General features: G+C 46.5%; 2 protein-coding genes and 2 non-coding genes across 4 annotated transcripts in view; 1 reads left to right on the top strand and 3 right to left on the bottom strand.

Moving 5' to 3' along the window:
- Nucleotides 1-3787, bottom strand: part of gask1b (golgi associated kinase 1B) — an 89865-nt gene extending 86078 nt beyond the window's left edge. The window contains exon 1 of the mRNA XM_078211954.1: nucleotides 2640-3787. Coding sequence (XP_078068080.1) covers nucleotides 2640-3543 — 904 coding nt within the window. The 5' untranslated portion in view covers nucleotides 3544-3787. The remainder of the gene's footprint in view (nucleotides 1-2639) is intronic.
- Nucleotides 3788-6515: 2728 nt separating this feature from the next.
- Nucleotides 6516-6587, bottom strand: trnad-guc (transfer RNA aspartic acid (anticodon GUC)). Its single transcript has one exon. It is a non-coding gene; the product is annotated as a tRNA-Asp (tRNA).
- Nucleotides 6588-16098: 9511 nt separating this feature from the next.
- On the bottom strand, nucleotides 16099-16169 carry trnag-gcc (transfer RNA glycine (anticodon GCC)). The gene has a single exon. It is a non-coding gene; the product is annotated as a tRNA-Gly (tRNA).
- An 87-nt stretch (nucleotides 16170-16256) lies between these two features.
- The window catches only part of LOC144493068 (transmembrane protein 144-like), a 116796-nt gene continuing 114614 nt past the window's right edge, over nucleotides 16257-18438 (top strand). The window contains exon 1 of the mRNA XM_078211943.1: nucleotides 16257-16528. The gene's annotated coding sequence lies outside the window, so the exon portion shown is untranslated. The remainder of the gene's footprint in view (nucleotides 16529-18438) is intronic.

Below are 18438 nucleotides of genomic sequence, written 5' to 3'. Positions count from 1 at the left end.
TAGGAACACTCCAAGGCTGGAAAATGGACCTTCTTGATGACACTGAATCTGGAAGATCTCCCTGTGGATGCTCCCCCCAGCCACTGCTGTGGTGGTCTGGAGTCTAGGGTTGCTGACGGCCTCTATTCCAAACTCAGGAGGCAATCCCAGACATTGTTCAGGTGAGTCCTGACATTTGCACACTACATTGATGCAAAACATGTCTGGAACAATGTGTTTTCCCGCTGGCGTAATGGAGAATCAAGCATGGGTGGAAGATTCTCGTCAGGCTTTCATCTGCATCCCACATGGGGATGGGAATCAGTTTCACGCTGGCCTCCACCGGCTTTCCCGATCTGCCATGGTGGGCTCCAGCAAAAGATACCATGGAAAATTCGCACCAGCGTGAAACCGATTTTTGCACTTGTGCTAAATTTCCCCCTCCCCCACCCACCATTGAACCCATACGGTCATAGGAGAATGTCACCATTCCACTCAGAGCTTTGAACCCTGTCTTTATACCATTTTTGCAATCTCTGGCCTGGAGAGTGGCAAAGGTTGTGCCTTTGTTTAAAAAGGGCTGCAGGGAAAAGCGTGGGAACTACAGGCCAGTGAGCCTCACATCTGTGGTGGGTAAGTTGTTGGAAGGTATTTTGAGAGACAGGGTCTACAAGCATTTAGAGACACAAGGATTAGGGACAGTCAGCATGGCTTTGTCTCACATGTCTCACAAATTTGACTGAGTTTTTTGAAGGGGTAACCAAGAAGGTAGATGAGGGCAGTGCAGTTGATGTTGTCTACATGGACTTTAGCAAGGCCTTTGACAAGGCACCGCATGGTAGGTTGTTGCATAAAGTTAAATCTCACGGGATCCAGGGTGAGGTATCTAAATGGATACAAAATTGGCTTCTTGGCAGAAGCCAGAGGGTGGTTGTAGGGGATTGTTTTTCAAACTGGAGGCCTGTGACCAGTGGTGTGCCTCAGGGATCAGTGCTGGGTCCACTGTTATTTGTCATTTATATTAATGATTTGGATGAGAATATAGGAGGCATGGTTAGTAAGTTTGCAGATGGCACCAAGATTGGTGGCACAGTGGACAGTGACGAAAGTTATCTTCGATTGCAACAGGATCTTGATCAACTGGGCCAGTGGGCTGACGAATGGCAGATGGAGTTTAATTTAGACAAATGCGAAATGATGCATTTTGGTAGATTGAACCAGGGCAGAACTTACTCAGTTAATGGTAGGGCATTGGGGAGAGTTACAGAACAAAGAGATCTAGGGGTACATGTTCATAGCTCCTTGAAAGTGGAGTCACAGGTAGACAGAGTGGTGAAGAAGACATTCGGCATGCTTGGTTTCATCGGTCAGAACATTGAATACAGGAATTGGGACGTCTTGTTGAAGTTGTACAAGACATTGGTAAAGCCACACTTGGAATATTGTGTGCAGTCCTAGTCACCCTATTATAGAAAGGATATTATTAAACTAGAAAGAGTGCAGAAAAGATTTACTAGGATGCTACCGGGACTTGATGGTTTGGGTTATAAGGAGAGGCTGGATAGACTGGGACTTTTTTCTCTGGAGCGTAGAAGGCTGAGGGGTGATCTTATAGAGGTCTATAAAATAATGAGGGGCACAGATCAGCTAGATAGTCAATAATTTTTCCCAAAAGTAGGGGAGTCTAAAACTAGAGGGCATAGGTTTAAGGTGAGAGGGGAGAGATACAAAAGTGTCCAGAGGGGCAATGTTTTCACACAGAGGCCGGTGAGTGTCTGGAACAATCTGCCAGAGGTAGTAGTAGAGGCAAGTACAATGTTGTCTTTTAAAAAGCATTTAGATAATTACATGGGTAAGATGGGTATAGAGGGATATGGGCCAAATGCAGGCAATTGGGATTAGCTTAGAAACCCTACAGTGCAGAAGGAGGCCATTCGGCCCATCGAGTCTGCACCGACCACAATCCCACCCAGGCCCTATCCCCACATATTTACCCGCTAATCCACGCATCTCAGGACTCTAAGGGGCAATTTTTAACCTGGCCAATCAACCTAACCCACACATCTTTGGACTGTGGGAGGAAACCGGAGCACCCGGAGGAAACCCACGCAGACACGAGGAGAATGTGCAAACTCCACACAGACAGTGACCCCAGCCGGGAATCGGACCCGGGACCCTGGAGCTGTGAAGCAGCAGTGCTAACCACTGTGCTACCATGCCGCCCACAGCTTAGGGGTTTAAAAAAAGGGTGGCATGGACAAGTTGGGCTGAAGGGCCTGTTTCCATGCTGTAAACCTCTATGGCTCCATGACCTGCTGGAATGCACTCTTAAGTTTGTACTCTCCATCCCTTCCTGTGGCCCTTCCCTGACTCCACAATGATAACTTTAGAAACCTAATGTTGAGACAATGGAAGCATTGCCACATTGAAAGCAAATTTGTCAGTGCTTCCATTGTTGGCTGGGGTTTTGGGAATGTGTGCTATAGTTGGGTGCTGAGCAGGAGAGGGGATATTTCAGCCGGGTAGTCAGGATGGGGACACTGCCGAGTTCACAGCCTTGGCTTGCCGGCTCCAGTATGAACTAGAGCTTCTCAGGAAGATGGGGTCTATTGTGCAGCAGTTGCCTAAAGAGAAATTAAAATGACAGGGCTCGCTCTCACCTTTCACAAAGTGAATCTTCCTGACCACAGCGGGAAGACTCCTGTTGAGACCCAGGATCCGGTCCAGATGGAAAGCAAAAACCTCGCTGATATCCACCGCTCTCTTTACCAACCCGCAAGACTGCCGGCAGCCCGGAGCTTGGCTCCGATTCCGGGGGGAGGCTTTGCCCTCACTCGGCTCCTGGGAGTGTTGGTCGCTGCCAATACCTTCGAATAAAAGCAGGGGCCGGCGGCCAGGCTGGGCCAGCTTGTGGATGCGGGAGATGCTGGAATGGGCTAAGAAACGCATGGCAGCGATGTCCTGCTGGCTGAACCAGAGCGGGGCAGTCTGGCTGTAAATCCTGATGTTACTCTCAGCAGCAATGCTGGAGTTCCACTCTGTTGCACTTTGAGAACTTCTCCAGCTGCCCTTCCCCCCCCTGGAGAGGGTTAATACCCCAGTGCTGTCAGGAACCCTCTGCTCAGCCTGCCAGCCCAACATTAGCACAGGAGCCGCCTCACTATCTTGACTGTCCGCATCGGTCTCCGGCAGAGACCGCTTGGCAGAGCGTTTCTTCCGGATTTTCGGCCTCACGGTCCCCCTGATGTTGACCGGTTTTCTCCTTTTGGATCTAATGGTGATGTACACCACATTGGGATTGAAGGTTGATTGATACTGCTGAGGTTCCCCCGCTGGGAGGCTGCCGGGCAGCAGCTTGACAGGTTCACCGTCCCCCTTGTCCCCATATTCATCAGGCCGGTCCCGGGATAAGACATCTCCCTGCATCACCACAAAGGAGGCATAGACCAAACAGGCTATGGCGATCAGCAAGTTCCTCTTGGTCCTGGGGCGTCTCCCACTCACCATCCAGGCACAAAGGGCAACCATGAAGAAGCGAAGTTTGCCTGGTCTTGGACAAGTCATCCTTGCGGTGATCCAACATGATGGGCTGGGGTGAAGGTGGCAGCTGAGGTATTCCAAGGTCGGAGAGGGAGCATCTCACTCCCAAATATCCTCAGATCCGCCCTGCACCTGGTGGGCTGTGCAGGCAGACTTGGAAATAGGGACAAAATCAGGGCCCCGAGTCTCTCCGTAACTGCGAACAGCCAGTTGAAGAGAATGAATGGAGACAACTCTACTAACTGGTCTCATATAGCAATGTGTGTGTGTAATAGGGAGACATACACTGGAGCCAGGCAGCAACTACACAGTGCTAATTCCACAGAGATATTTTTATTAACATTAGAGGGCGGGGGGACTGGCTAAAGCTCCTAATTTTCATTTTCACATATCAATTTGTATTTTAAATTATAGTAATTTGTGGGGCATTCTTTCTGAGCTAAACATGTAGCAGAGAATAGTGCATCTTTCGAATTTTACTCACCCCACCCCCCCCCCCCCCCCGACTGGGAAGAGAGGTTTTTTTTCAAATCTGCTTTATTATTTCGCTGCGAAGGTCATGGATTCGAAACGTTAACTCCGTTTCTTTCTCGACAAATGCTGCCAGACCTGCTGAGTTTATCCAGCATTTTCACTGCCTTGTTGCTTTTCGGGAGGCTCTGGTCCGCATCTGAGCCACATATCATTTCAGCACAGATTGTGAACTTTAAACAACACCCTGAGTGATTTCCTCTCTCACTGCGAAAATTCAATTGTTAGATATCTGTAAACACAAAACAGTTCCCTTTCTGAACAGTTTAACAGTCAATCTCACTGAGATTAAATGATACATTTAATTAACAGGTTTTAACAACCACGAGTGGATATTGATGGACGATGAGACTAATATTATTTAGTTTAGAGGAGAGAACACGGAGACAGTGGTTTTCAGGGTCTGCTGAAGTACAATATCCGAGGATATCCACCTCCAGTAACAGCCGAGTTGCAATTGTTGGGTAAATTGCCCTTTATTGCAACATTAGCTGAAATAAGAAACATGCAAACAGCGGTAAACGACAGTTAGATCATTGACTTCACAGGGTTGAATGTCGTTGAATATTGTAGGGTTGTTGGGTTGTTGACCCTACAATAGTTAGGCAACATCACCCAAGCCACATAACATCACTGATCCTTTGAGCAATGCGGGGAATTATTTTAAAACTGGAAAATCATAAATAACAGAACGGATCACACATAATCCGCAAACAACTGAAATAAAGGATTTTTATAAAAAAGAGGAATATTTGTTCCACCCCATGCACAGATCTTAATGCACGCCTATCTACAGTATATTTGCAAAATAGAATTGCCGACCACTGTCCATTTCAAAAATATTTGTATTCTAGACAGGGACAGAAATAAATTAACCAAAAACAACTTTAAATATCTGGAAAGTCATAAATGAACAGAACCATATCGGTTCTTTATCTTAATTTAAAGCAAAAATTTGCGAGATTTTTTTATATTGACCTGATCAAATCTGTCCGTATAAACGTAGTATGCACACACATCATTCTGTTAAACTTTCTTAAAGTGGTTTATAATTCCACAGGAATTATAATTTTCAGTGCATACATTTGCATTCTGGCAAATTGACTTTTCAATATTTCTTAATGCATAGCAGATACCTCTGGTGCTGGGTTGTATCACCTTTCCTCCCTATCCAATGTTAAACAGTAGGCATATCCCCCTTATGCGGGAATTTAGAACTAGGAGCACCATTCAAAACGAAGGGTCTTGCATTTAGGAGGGAGAAGAGGAATTTTGCTCTTACAGCGTCGTTATTCCTTGGATTTATCCACCCCAAAGAGCAGTGGGAGGTGGATCATTGAAGACATTCACGCTGAGTTAGATTTTTGATCTACAAGAGAATTAAGGGTCGTGGGGGAGCAGTGTGGAGTTAAGCCCACTATCAAATCAGTCTTGATCTTATTGAATGACAGAGAAGGCTCGAGGGGTGACTTGGCCTTTCGATCAGTTTAAAGCAAATACTTCAATAGTTACCTATTAATATTTTGCATATTTCAATTTTCTCTATCATGTGTAGAATAGGTCAATCTATTTGACATATGTTCTTAATTTTTTTCAAATATTGTAGAAGAGCAATCAAATGCACGTTGACAAGTTCATAGAGATTGTATTTTTTGGGGGGAATAAATACTTTTCCTATGCCGTTAAGTTAGATGAACATAACGAAGAGAGATTTAAAAATGCCACCTTTATTTAAATCTTATTGATTTTTTAGGGCGATTCCTTGGCTAATTACCATTTCCTTGTACTTCTGGAATAGTTTAAAGACACCTGACAATAATTCTTCTAATCCAGCCATCATTGACAGAGCGAAAATTATCGGGGCAATTTACCCAGAGTATTACACTAGACTTATGCGACGATAAATTGGGGGAGGAGACCATTAAAAAGCCAGCGATAGCATTGCTTTAAAATATACTAAAATAAACAGAGGTAAATAATTTAATTTGATGGACAGAGTGGAATTCCGATGGCAGAGGAGTTTTTTTTTCTGTTTTCCCCCCAATCAACTCTTTCAGCTCTCACCATGACTGTGTGCAATGACGGAGAGCATTCTCTGACGCCAGCCTATTTTACCCCGTATCAGGCCAATAAGCTTGATTATTTTCCTCTTGGTGTTTAACTTGGCTCTTCTGCTTCCGCAGAGGATAGAGGATGATGAACAGAAAGCAGCATTAGCGAGAGCTGGTAGTGATGGAGACTCTGTATCCAGTAGCACAATGTGTATCTAATCAGCGAAACAACAATTCACATAGGCGCCTACAGCATTGACAAGGTCATCTCAAGGCTGAGCGCGCACTAAAGTTTGGATTTATATGATGTAATATCTATACCAAATAAAATACGAAACCCGCGGGTGAATTAATTTTGGTAGCGAATATTAAAAAGAATAACATGCAGATAGATACAAATTTAAAAGCTTGATCCTCCCCGGCGGGGAATTGAACCCCGGTCTCCCGCGTGACAGGCGGGGATACTAACCACTATACTACCGAGGAACTGAGTAACAGCGCCACCAGAACGCTATTTGTCCGATATCCAGAAGTTATGTCATCGCTTTTACCTTAGTTTTCTGAGGCACATCACATCATGTGGCTCCATTCTGCCGCAACGTATAATTTATTGAGCGGATCACATGCTTTCTGAAGTAGCTTTATATAAACACATGCAGGTTAATTCATCAAACTCTCCAGAAAGCCCAGCGCAGGTTGAATTCATCAACATTTTTGATTTGATTTATTATTGTCACATGTATTAGTATACAATGAAAAGTATTGTTTCTTGTGCACTATACAGACAAAGCATACCGTACACAGAGAAGTAAAGGAGAAAGTGCAGAATGTAGTGTTACAGTCATAGCTAGGGTGCAGAGAAAGATCAACTTATTGCGAGGTAAGCCCATCCAAAAGACTGATGGCAGCAGAGAAGAAGCTGTTTTTGAAACATTTGGTTTGTATCTTTTTCCCGATGGAAGAAGGTGGAAGAGAGTATGTGGGGGGGGGGGGGGGGGGTGAGGGGTGCGGGGGTGGGGGGCGTAGAATCCTTGATTATGCTGGCTGCTTTGCCGAGGCAGCGGGAAGTGTAGACAGAGTCAATGGATGGGAGGCTGGTTTGCGTGATGGACAAGTTTGCACCAATTGGGCAGTGCTGTATTCTGTCAGGATGGTGTAACATAGGAACAGGAATAGGCCATTCCATGTTCCAGCATTAACATAGATCTCACCTCATTAATGCCTCCTTGCTTAACATCAATTTCAGTTTTAAAATATTTTAATCTGTTTAGCCTCAACAATGTTTTGTGGTGAACAGATTTCCACTCTCCCACAAATAAATAGTTCAAAATGGCCCAGCTCAATTTTATAAGTTATTTCCCTTTCTCTGGACTCCCTCAATGGAAGAAATAGTTTCTCTCTGTTAAATCCTTTAATTACCTTAAACCCACTTCAATTAGATCGCCATTTAATATTCAATATTCAAAGGAATGCTAGCCTACGCAAGCCCATAATGAAGTCTTTTAGTCTAGGAATCATTCTGGAAAATTTGCTTTGCGCCACTTCCAAGGTCAATATGTCTTTTCTGAAGTATGCTGCATAGAATTAAACACAGTATACAGTACACAATGCAATGAATGCAGGAGGTTGCTGTATTTTAGGGTACTAAGATAACTAAGGGATACGGGATAGTGCAGGAACATGTAGTTCAATCTTGCTGAGTGGCAGAGTAGGGTTGAAGGGCCAAAAGCCAGCTGGTGTTGCTATTTCTTACATTTAGTACACCAGATTTGGTCCAAGCAGAGCTCCACATAGCATAAATGAAGATAATTAGCCAAGGACTTTGCCCTGAGGAAATTTTGCAGTTATGTGTTGCGGCTGAGATGATTGGCCTTAAACAACCACAACCATCTTCCTTTGTGTTATATGACTTCAACCAATGAAGAGTTACCCTTTGATTCACATTGACTTCAATTTCACAAGGGCTCCTTTAATGCCAGACTCAGTCAAATTCTGCCTTGACATTATTAATGGAGGTCTGACCAGGGGGAGAAAAAGCAACAGTTTTATTAGAAACAAGGACACCAAAGGTGAATGTGAAGTTGTGATTAAGTACACCTGGCACCATTGAAGATTATGAACAGTGCTTCCGCAATTAACACCCTCACTTCCTTCAGTATTCGCAGATGCATCGCATTCTGATGGCTTATGAACGTTATGTGCTGCCAACCTTTCTAGTATCTTCCATTTATCAAGTTTTAGATCATCTAGCATCTCAACTACCTCCTTATTCTCTATGACTTTGGAAACACCTTAATCTGTGGTGTAGACAGATGCAATGTACTCATTTAGCACTACAACCATGCACAACTCTGCCTCCACGCATAGATTCTCTTTCCAACCCCTAATTTGTCCCACTCCTCCTCTTACTATCCTTTTATTATTTACATGCCAATGGAAAACTTTTGGATTCCTTTTTATGTTATTGGCCTGTCTTGTCTCCTACACTTTATTTGCTTCTCTTGCTACTTTTTTCACTTCCACTCTGAAATCTCTATATTCATCCTGGTTCTCACTTGTAATATTTATTTGGTATATAAGCGATTTCCCCCACTTCATTTTATTTATTTCATCATCTAGCGAGCTCTGGCTTCATTTGATCTACCTTGTGAGAATGTATCTCATCTGCACCTGCACTATTTCCTCTTTCATGACAGCCCATTGTTCCTCTACAGTTTAGTCTGCCAATCTTTGATTTGAATTTATTTGGGTCAGATCCTTTCTGTTTCCACTGTAAATGGTCCTCCCCCAATTAATCATCCCTACTCTGGGTTGCTCTTGCTCTATTTCCATACTCAACCTGAACATCATAGCATGATCACATCTTCCTAAATGCTCCCCTCCTGTGTCTTGATTCAATTAATCCACATAATTTCCTAGAACTAGATTCTACAATGCTTCATTGTTGGGTTGGAAATGTATGATTTAAACAATTCTACTATACACACTGCAACTCTTCCTCTTCTCTACCCCAGTCAAGCATGTTATTAGACTATTTAATCATTAGCATAATTAAAGTCCTTCCTTCTCTCCCGTATCTCGTGACATATGAGGCAGATGAAGCATATACTTTCTTTTCCATGCAACTGGTCGCCAGTCTATCACCAGAGGTGACAGCTCAATGGGTTCCACTTTGCATTAAACAGCACTAACCAGGAGTCTCCACTGGCTCTTGCTGTTTGCCAGAGGTGTACAAAGAACAAAGAAAATTACAGTGCAGGAACAGGCCCTTCGGCCCTCCAAGCCTGCACCGACTGAACTAAAACCCCATACCCTTCCGGGGACCATAACCCTATATTCCCATCCTATTCATGTATTTGTCCAGATGCCCCTTAAAACTCACTATCGTATCTGCTTCCACTACCTTCCCCGGCAGCGAGTTCCAGGCACCCACCACCCTCTGTGTAAAAAACTTGCCTCGTACATCTCCTTTAAACCTTGCCCCTCGCACCTTAAATCTATGCCCCCTAGTAATTGACTCTTCCACCCTGGGAAAAAGCTTCTGACTATCCACTCTGTCCATGCCCCTCATAATCTTGTAGACTTCTATCAGGTCGCCCCTCAACCTCCGTCATTCCAGTGAGAACAAACCAAGTTTCTCCAACCTCTCCTCGTAGCTAATGCCCTCCATGCCAGGCAACATCCTGGTAAATCTTTTCTGTACTCTCTCCAAAGCCTCCACATTCTTCTGGTAGTGTGGCGACCAGAATTGAACACTATATTCCAAGTGCGGCCTAATTAAGGTTCTATAAAGCTGCAACATGACTTGCCAATTTTTAAACTCAATGCCCCGGCTGATGAAGGCAAGCACGCCGTATGCCTTCTTGACTACCTTCTCCACCTGCGTTGCCACTTTCAGTGACTGTGCACCTGTACACCCAGATCCCTCTGCCTATCAATACTTTTAAGGGTTCTGCCATTTACTGTATATTTCCCATCTTTATTAGACCTTCCAAAATGCATTACCTCACATTTGTCCGGATTAAACTCCATCTGCCATCTCTCCGCCCAACCCTCCAACCGATCTATATTCTGTTGTATCCTCTGATGGTCCTCATCGCTATCCACAAATCCACCAACCTTTGTGTCATCCGCAAACTTACTAATCAAACCAGTTACATTTTCTTCCAAATCATTTATAATCATTACGAACAGCAAAGGTCCCAGCACTGATCCCTGAGAAACATCACTTGTCACAGCCCTCCATTCAGAAACACACTCTTCCATTGCTACCCTCTGTCTTCTATGACCGAGCCAGTTCTGTATCCACCTTGCCAGCTCACCTCTGATCCCATGCGACTACACCTTCTGCATCAGTCTGCCATGAAAGACCTTGTCAAAGGCCTTACTGAAGTCCACGTAGACAACATCCACTGCCCTACCCTCATCAATCATCTTCATCACTTCCTCGAAAAACTTGATCAAGTTAGTGAGATATGACCTCCCCTTCACAAAACCATGTTACCTCTCGCTAATACGTCCATGATGCGCGATAAATCACACGGGAGGCAGGATGTACCCGGGAAATAAAGGCTTTTATTGCCAACAATAACAGAGCTACTATATACAATCCCAGACTAAAGGGTCACCAGGCAGAGCAGTGACCTTTATACCTCTCCCAGGAGGCGGAGCTAACTGGGGTGTACCATAGGACTATATTAACAGGTAGAACAGCCCAACCCTAACCCCAACAGTAACATATCTACAGACTCATAGTACTGGCCAGACCATGGCTCAGCACTCCTGGTGGTAACCAACAATGGTTCACCACATTCACCCCTCCTTTGAAAACAAAGGCCGGCAGGGTACAAAACACAGAACATTTGTTCATCTGTCCATAAGTTCAAACGGTCTGGGGGACCGCACCGTCGCTGTGACCTCCTCAACACCGGCGATGACACCGGTTCAGGCAATCGCGGTGACGTTCTCTCCAAGGCGGTGTCCAGCGACTCCTCCAGTTCCTCACGGGCCGGTAGACCACGAGGTGGTGACAATCCGCTGAACTCGGGCACGCCTTGAAGTGGCGACCATCTCCTGGACTCAGGCAAGCTGTACACGGGAGTAAGAGGGTTAAGTGGTGGTCCCGATACTGCCCGCGCCGTGTCAGGAGGGGAGATAATGGTTGGGGGGTCCCTAACTGGGGGTGTGGGAGCGACAGGGGTTTCCAAGCCCCCTGCTGGCGCCAGATCTTGAATCGAGACCGCGTCCTCTCGCCCGTCAGGATATGCCACGTAGGCATACTGAGGGTTGGCGTGGAGGAGATGGACCTGTTCAACCAAAGGGTCGGACTTGCGGGTCCTAACATGCCGCCGCAGGAGGACAGGTCCTGAGTACGTCAACCAAGACGGCAATGAGGTCCCAGAGGAAGACTTCCTAGGGAATGAAAACATTCTCTCATGAGGAGTAGCATTGGTTGCCGTACACAGGAGTGAGCGTATGGAGTGGAGCGCATCAGGGAGTACCTCTTGCCAATGGGAGACTGGAAGACCTTTAGACCTCAACGCCAGTAAGACAGCCTTCCAGACTGTAGCATTCTCTCGTTCAATCTGTCCATTACCCCTTGGGTTGTAGCTCGTGGTTCTACTCGAGGCAATCCCATATGAGAGCCGGTATTGCCTCAAGTCGTCGCTCATGAACGACGAGCCCCTATCGCTGTGGATATAACAGGGGTAACCGAACAGGGTGAAAAGATCACGAAATGCCTTGATAACCGTGGCAGCGGTCATATCAGAACAGGGAATGACAAAAGGGAATCGTGAGTACTCATCAATCACATTGAGGAAGTACACGTTCCGATCTGTCGAGGGAAGGGGGCCTTTAAAGTCCACACTCAGTCTTTCGAAGGGACGAGTGGCCTTAATGAGGTGTGCCCTGTCAGGTCGGTAGAAGTGCGGTTTGCATTCCGCGCATACCCGGCAGCTTCTGGTTATGGACCTGACATCCTCCACCGAGTAGGGTAGATTCCGGGCCTTTATGAAGTGGAAGAGCCGAGTGACCCCCGGATGGCAGAGGTCATTGTGGAGAGCCTGTAATCGATTCTCCTGCACACTAGCGCATGTTCCACGCGACAGGGCGTACGAGGGCTCATTGAGCTTCCCTGGACGCTACATGATATCATAATTGTAGGTGGAGAGTTCGATTCTCCACCTCAAAATTTTATCATTCTTGATCTTACCCCGTAACGTGTTGTTGAACATGAACGCCACAGACCGCTGGTCCATGAGCAGAGTGAACCGTTTTCCCGCCAAGTAATGGCGCCAATGCCGAACGGCCTCCACAATGGCCTGAGCCTCCTTTTCCACCGCCGAATGTCGAATTTCAGGGCCTTGGAGGGTGCGAGAGAAAAAGGCGACGAGCCTGCCCGCCTGGTTAAGTGTGGCGGCCAGGGCGAAATCAGATGCATCACTCTCCACCTGGAAGGGGATGGACTCATCGATAGCGTGCTTCGTGGCTTTCGTGATGTCGGCTTTTATTCTTGCAAAGGCTAAGCGAGCCTCTGTTGAGGAAAGGAGGTAGACTTGATGAGCGGACGGGCTTTGTCCGCGTAATTGGGAACCCACTGTGCATAGTATGAGAAGAAGCCTAAATATCTTCTCAGTGCTTTGATGCTAGTGGGCAGGGGGAGTTCGAGGAGGGGACGCATACGGTCTGGATCAGGGCCAAGGACCCCGTTTTCCACCACGTATCCGAGGATAGCTAGGCGGCGCGTGCGAAATACACACTTCTCCCTGTTGTAGGTCAGATTCAGGCGAGATGCAGTGCGTAAGAATCTAAGAAGGTTGGCATCGTGGTCCTGCTGGTCATGGCCGCAGATGGTGACGTTATCCAGGTAGGGGAAGGTAGCCCGCAGCCCGTTCTGGTCCACCATTTGGTCCATAGCACGCTGGAAGACCGAGACCCCATTCGTGACACCAAAAGGAACCCTTAAAAAATGGTACAGGCAACCATCCGCCTCAAAGGCCGTGTATTGTCGGTCCTCTGGGCGAATGGGGAGCTGGTGATGAGCAGATTTTAAGTCGATGGTGGGGAACATCCGGTACTGCGCAATCTGGTTGACCATGTCAGATATGCGCGGGAGGGGATACGCATCCAGCTGCGTGTATCTGTTAATGGTCTGACTATAGTCTATGGCCATCCGGGGTTTGTTCCCATTCGTAACCACCACGACTTGCGCTCTCCAAGGACTAGCGCTAGGTTGGATGATCTCTTCCTTGAGGAGCCGCTGAACTTCAGATCGAATGAAGATCCGATCCTCAGCGCTGTAACGCCTGCTCTTTGTTGCGATGGGCTTGCAGCCTGGCACGAGATTCTGGAATAGGGAGGGTGTGGTAATCCTGAGCGTTGAGAGACTACATGTGGAGCGCGTTGGGCAATTTAGAGGCTGCGGGTCTCCCACTGAAAGCGGAGGGAGTGGCCCATCGTACTGCAGGGTTACACTCTTCAGGTGGACCATAAAATCTAGTCCTAGGAGTATTGGCGCGCAAAGGTGCGGTAACACAAGGAGCCTGAAGTTCTCGTAAACCGTGCCCTGCACCGTCAGATTGACCACGCAGCTCCCTAGCACGGTGACAGACCGGGACCTTGACGCCATCGAAATTGTCTGCTTGACAGTCCGAATCTGGAGACCACACCGCTTCACGGTGTCAGGGTGAATGAAGCTCTCCGTGCTCCCGCTGTCAAACAAACAATAAATCTGGCGTCTGTTTACCTGTATGTCCATCATGGACTTGTCGAGTCTGTGAGGCTTCGCCTGGTCCAGGATGATCGACGCCACCGTTGGTTCATGGGTGCAACTGCAGGCAGCTGAGATGGTTGATGACGCCCCTGCTGGTCATTCGCAGTCGGTGCCGACCAAAATGGCTGCCCCCATAGGTCGCACGTGGACGATGGCGCCAAAACCTGCGGCCCCTGCAGGTCGCACGTGTCTTGCGACTCCGTCGTTCGGAATGGCGACGTCCTGGAATCGCACGTGGTAGAAGACCTTGAAGACGCAGAAGACAAGGAGGCCGGCTCAGGGGAGTCACACTGTTTTTGGATGGAGGTTTGGTCCGGCATACTTTGGAATAATGTCCCTTCTTGCCGCAGGCTTTAGCTGGACATTGCTGCCGAGGGTGTTTCACGCCCCCCACAGAAGTAACACCGCGGGCCACCTGGAGCTGCTGCCGTCGTCAGGTCCGAGGCTGGAAATGCAATCGCGCAGTTTTTCGGTCCCGCTGAATAAAGTGGAGTCTGCGGCTGCCCCTGCCACAATGTCTCCACGCAGTCGTCGGGGTACATCTCCAGACTTTTGGAGGCCGTTTCTAGAGCGTCAGCTAACTCTATGGTTTTAGTGAGATCGAGGTTACCTTGCTCCAACAGCCGAAGGCGGATGTACGACGAGCCGATTCCCACCACGAACGCATCTCGAACTAAGTCGCTCATATACTGGGCTGCCGACACTGGCCTGCAGCCGCAGGCTCTGGCTCGCTGCTGAAGTTCACACGCGTCCTGTTCCGTCGTTTCGCCGAGCTGCTGCCGTCGAGTGGCTAGAAGGTGTCGAGCATGGATCTCATTCGGCGGTTTGTTGTATCGCTTTTTGAGAAGCTCGAGGGCCCCTTCGTAGTCGGGGGCCTCACGGATCGCTAAGTATACAGCGTCGCTTACCCTCGCGTGGAGGACCCGGAGTCTGTCGGCGTCGTCGGTGACCGCTGTGGAGGCCTCGAGGTAATCTTGGAAACACTTCAACCAATGGTCGAAAGTGTTCGATGCTCCCGCCGCACGTGGATCCAACGTAAGCCGTTCGGGTTTAAGCATTTGCTCCATGTTTTCTTTTGGGTTTTTTTTTAAAAAAAAAGAATTTACTTGTTGGCAATAAAATTGATGCGCGATAAATCACACGGGAGGCAGGTTGTACCCGGGAAATAAAGGCTTTTATTGCCAACAATAACAGAGCTACTATATACAATCCCAGACTAAAGGGTCACCAGGCAGAGCAGTGACCTTTATACCTCTCCCAGGAGGCGGAGCCAACTGGGGTGTACCATAGGACTATATTAACAGGTAGAACAGCCCAACCCTAACCCCAACAGTAACATATCTACAGACTCATAGTACTGGCCAGACCATGGCTCAGCACTCCTGGTGGTAACCAACAATGGTTCACCACAGTCCACTTATTTCCAAGTGGGAGTAAATCCTGTCTTGAAGAATCCTCTCCAATAATTTCCCCTTATCGGACTTTAATTACCTGGATTATTCTTGCTACCCTTCTTAAACAAAGGAATAATATTGGCTATTCTCCAATCCTCTGGGACCTCCCCTGTTGTCATGATGTGGAGGTGCCGGCGTTGGACTGGGGTAACACCATCTACGTACCCCAGTACCTCCCCTGTAGCCAGTGAGGATACAAAGATTTCTCTCAAGGCCCCAGCAATTGCCTCCCTTGCCTCTCTCAGTATTCTGGAAGGATTTACAGATTGATAACCTGGTCTCTGGCCATCATGTCCTGTAGTGGGGCTGAAAGCTGAAGCACCTGGTATACATTACACCAGAAGACTTCCCTATTGTAACTATTCTATAGTTTTTACACCTCTGTAATTTATTTACGATTTTATTCTTCTATTTCTTTCCTACTAGCTGGTCGCCTACAGAATACACATTATTACTTCTTAATTCTAACTAAATTGATTCTGTCCTTGACCCCTCCAGCATATTCTTTACCTCCGGTAGTGTAAATTTTTCCATCAGTATCCCCCTCCATCCCTTATCCCCCTTCTTTCCTTGGCCATCTGATAGAATCATGGAATCGTAGAATGGTCATACCGGAAGGTGGCAATTCAGCCATGTCTGTGCCAGCTCTTATCCAAAATGAGAGCAAAATTAACTAGGCTGAATTTTGTTTTTGTAAATGAAAATAAATATGTTTTTCTTTACACCGCCCTCGCAATTTTCTTCATGTGGAAGGGGGGGAAAAAAATGTTGCATTGGCCGGGAATCGAACCCGGGCCTCCCGCGTGGCAGGCGAGAATTCTACCACTGAACCACCAATGCACATGTAACACCAGCAGAAAACAGATAGAGGAGACTGAACACGGCCGATCCTGCCCCGCGCTTCTCCGACACTGACAGGCGACAAGGGGGCTGGGCCCTGACATCCCCAGCGCGGCTCCCGGTGACTGACACACTCTCCAAGTGAGTGACAGACTGTCAGGGCCCGGGCTCGCGGTAACTGACCAACATTCTGGACCCACCCGGCTCCCGGTGACTCACAAACTCCCGCCCAGCCTGGACTCCCGGTGACTGACAAACTTTCTGGGTCCGGGCTCCGGTTACTGGGGAGATTTCGGGCTCCTTCCTGGAGGTGGAACCATTCATCACGTGGGCATCGGAGAGCTGAACGGAGGAAAAGAGTGAGTGTCAGGGGCAATAAATAGGGGGGATTATGAGGGGGGGAAAAGGGGCAAATGAGGGGGACATGATGAGTGGGCCCTATACTGGGGACTTTCTGATATGTGCTGGAATAATTACATTACAGCCTCCATTGTGTATCCTCCCATTGCTCTCCCAACAGTTGCCCTTTTCTACATTTATATATATGTTGCTGATGGATAAGTAAGTCTAATATGACTCGTACTTTTGTATTGCTAGACGACATCAGAGCATTTCTTATTCTTAAGCTAACTGGCTAATTGTGCTTGCTGTTTTATATGTATAAAGTACTTTAGCTGAGGAACAAATGCAAGGTTTAAATCTGAATAATCAAAGATTGTTGTCTGAATTGTGCTGCTTCCTCATTGCCTTGATGATACTGGCAGAGTGCTGCATTCCTTACCAATGAAACACATTGCGTGAAGTTGGTGTGTTTATATGGTAGGTATGAAGCAAACTTGCCACAGAAAGTTAGTTCTTGTAACTTCAAATCTTAGTATCTTTTTGATGTTGTGATAAGTATTCATTACTGATAATCAACTTCTGGCACTGAAAATTAATTAACAAGTGTGGAGTTTCATTCTTTCTGGTATTAATTGTCAGATTTAAATATAATTTAACATTTTAGTTTTACTTTTTCATATGATCTTCCTTGCCCTCTCTTTATTTCTCATTCTGTACCTGATTTGACATTGAATTCACCCACTGCAATTTATACTTCCTTCTTAGTTTATGGACTGTTAATTTCACAATCATTCACTGTGATTGGTGAAGGGGATACATTTTTTCCCTCTTAATCAGATGTTCTATTCTCTTTAAGCTTTCAGCAACATGCTGCACAAAAAAGCCCAAAACATAGACATGAAAGGACAAACCTATTTAATGGCAAATTACTTTGAATGCCTTGTTACAACAAAATCTGTTCTCATTAAAAATAAATAACTTCCTTACCTGTGCATAAATGTGATTTTTTAAAAAAATCTATCTGCATCCTATCCCACAATTGGTCCTACTCACTCATTATGCCTACAAATTAAACAGATTTATGTTTATAAAGGACATAATAGTTTACATCAATTTTAAAGGGATTAATTGTAATTTTCTTGGATAATAAATACTAATCCATTGACCCATGACCTGGAATGTACCAACAGAAAGGGGGTTAAGGAAGAAGCCATGTGGCTGGCAGGCACAAAGGAGAGCTACAAGAAGAGGAGATGGAGGGTGTAGGTGGTCAGAGTAAGAAGTCTCACAACACCAGGTTAAAGTCCAACAGGTTTATTTGGTATCACGAGCTTTCGGAGTGCTGCTCCTTCATCAGGTCACTTAGCTTTTTCCAAATAGCAGGCAGTGACTAGTAGGGTATCGCAGGGATCAGTGCTGGGACCCAGCTATCCACTATATATGTTAATGATTTAGATCAGGGAACTAAATGTAATATCTCCAGGTTTGCAGATGACACAAAGCTGGATGGGAGGGTGAGCTGTGAGGAGGATGCAGTGATCCTTCAGGGGGATTTGGACAAGTTGCGTGTGTAGGCAAATTATTGAAAGATGCAGTATAATTTGAATAAATATGAGGTTATCCAATTTGGTAGCAAAAACAGGAAGGCAGTGTCCAGAACCAGGAGTCACAGTCTGAGGATACAGGGTGGACCGTTTAGGACAGAGGTAAGGAAACATTTCTTCATCTCGAGAGTGGTCAGCCTATGGAATTTGCTACCACAGGATGTAGTTGAGGCCAAAACATTGTATGTTTTCAAGAAGCAGTTAGATATAGCACCTGGGGTGAAAGGGATCAAAGGATATGGTGGCAAGGCAGGATCAGGCTATTGAGTTGGATGATCAGCCATGATCATAATGAATGGCGGAGCAGGCTCGAAGGGCCAAAT

Source organism: Mustelus asterias, chromosome 1 (genome assembly GCF_964213995.1).
Source record: "Mustelus asterias chromosome 1, sMusAst1.hap1.1, whole genome shotgun sequence".
In the NCBI taxonomy this organism is placed as follows: domain Eukaryota; kingdom Metazoa; phylum Chordata; class Chondrichthyes; order Carcharhiniformes; family Triakidae; genus Mustelus; species Mustelus asterias.
Note: the sequence above shows the minus strand (reverse complement) of the source record. Positions and strands in the feature narration are given on the sequence as shown.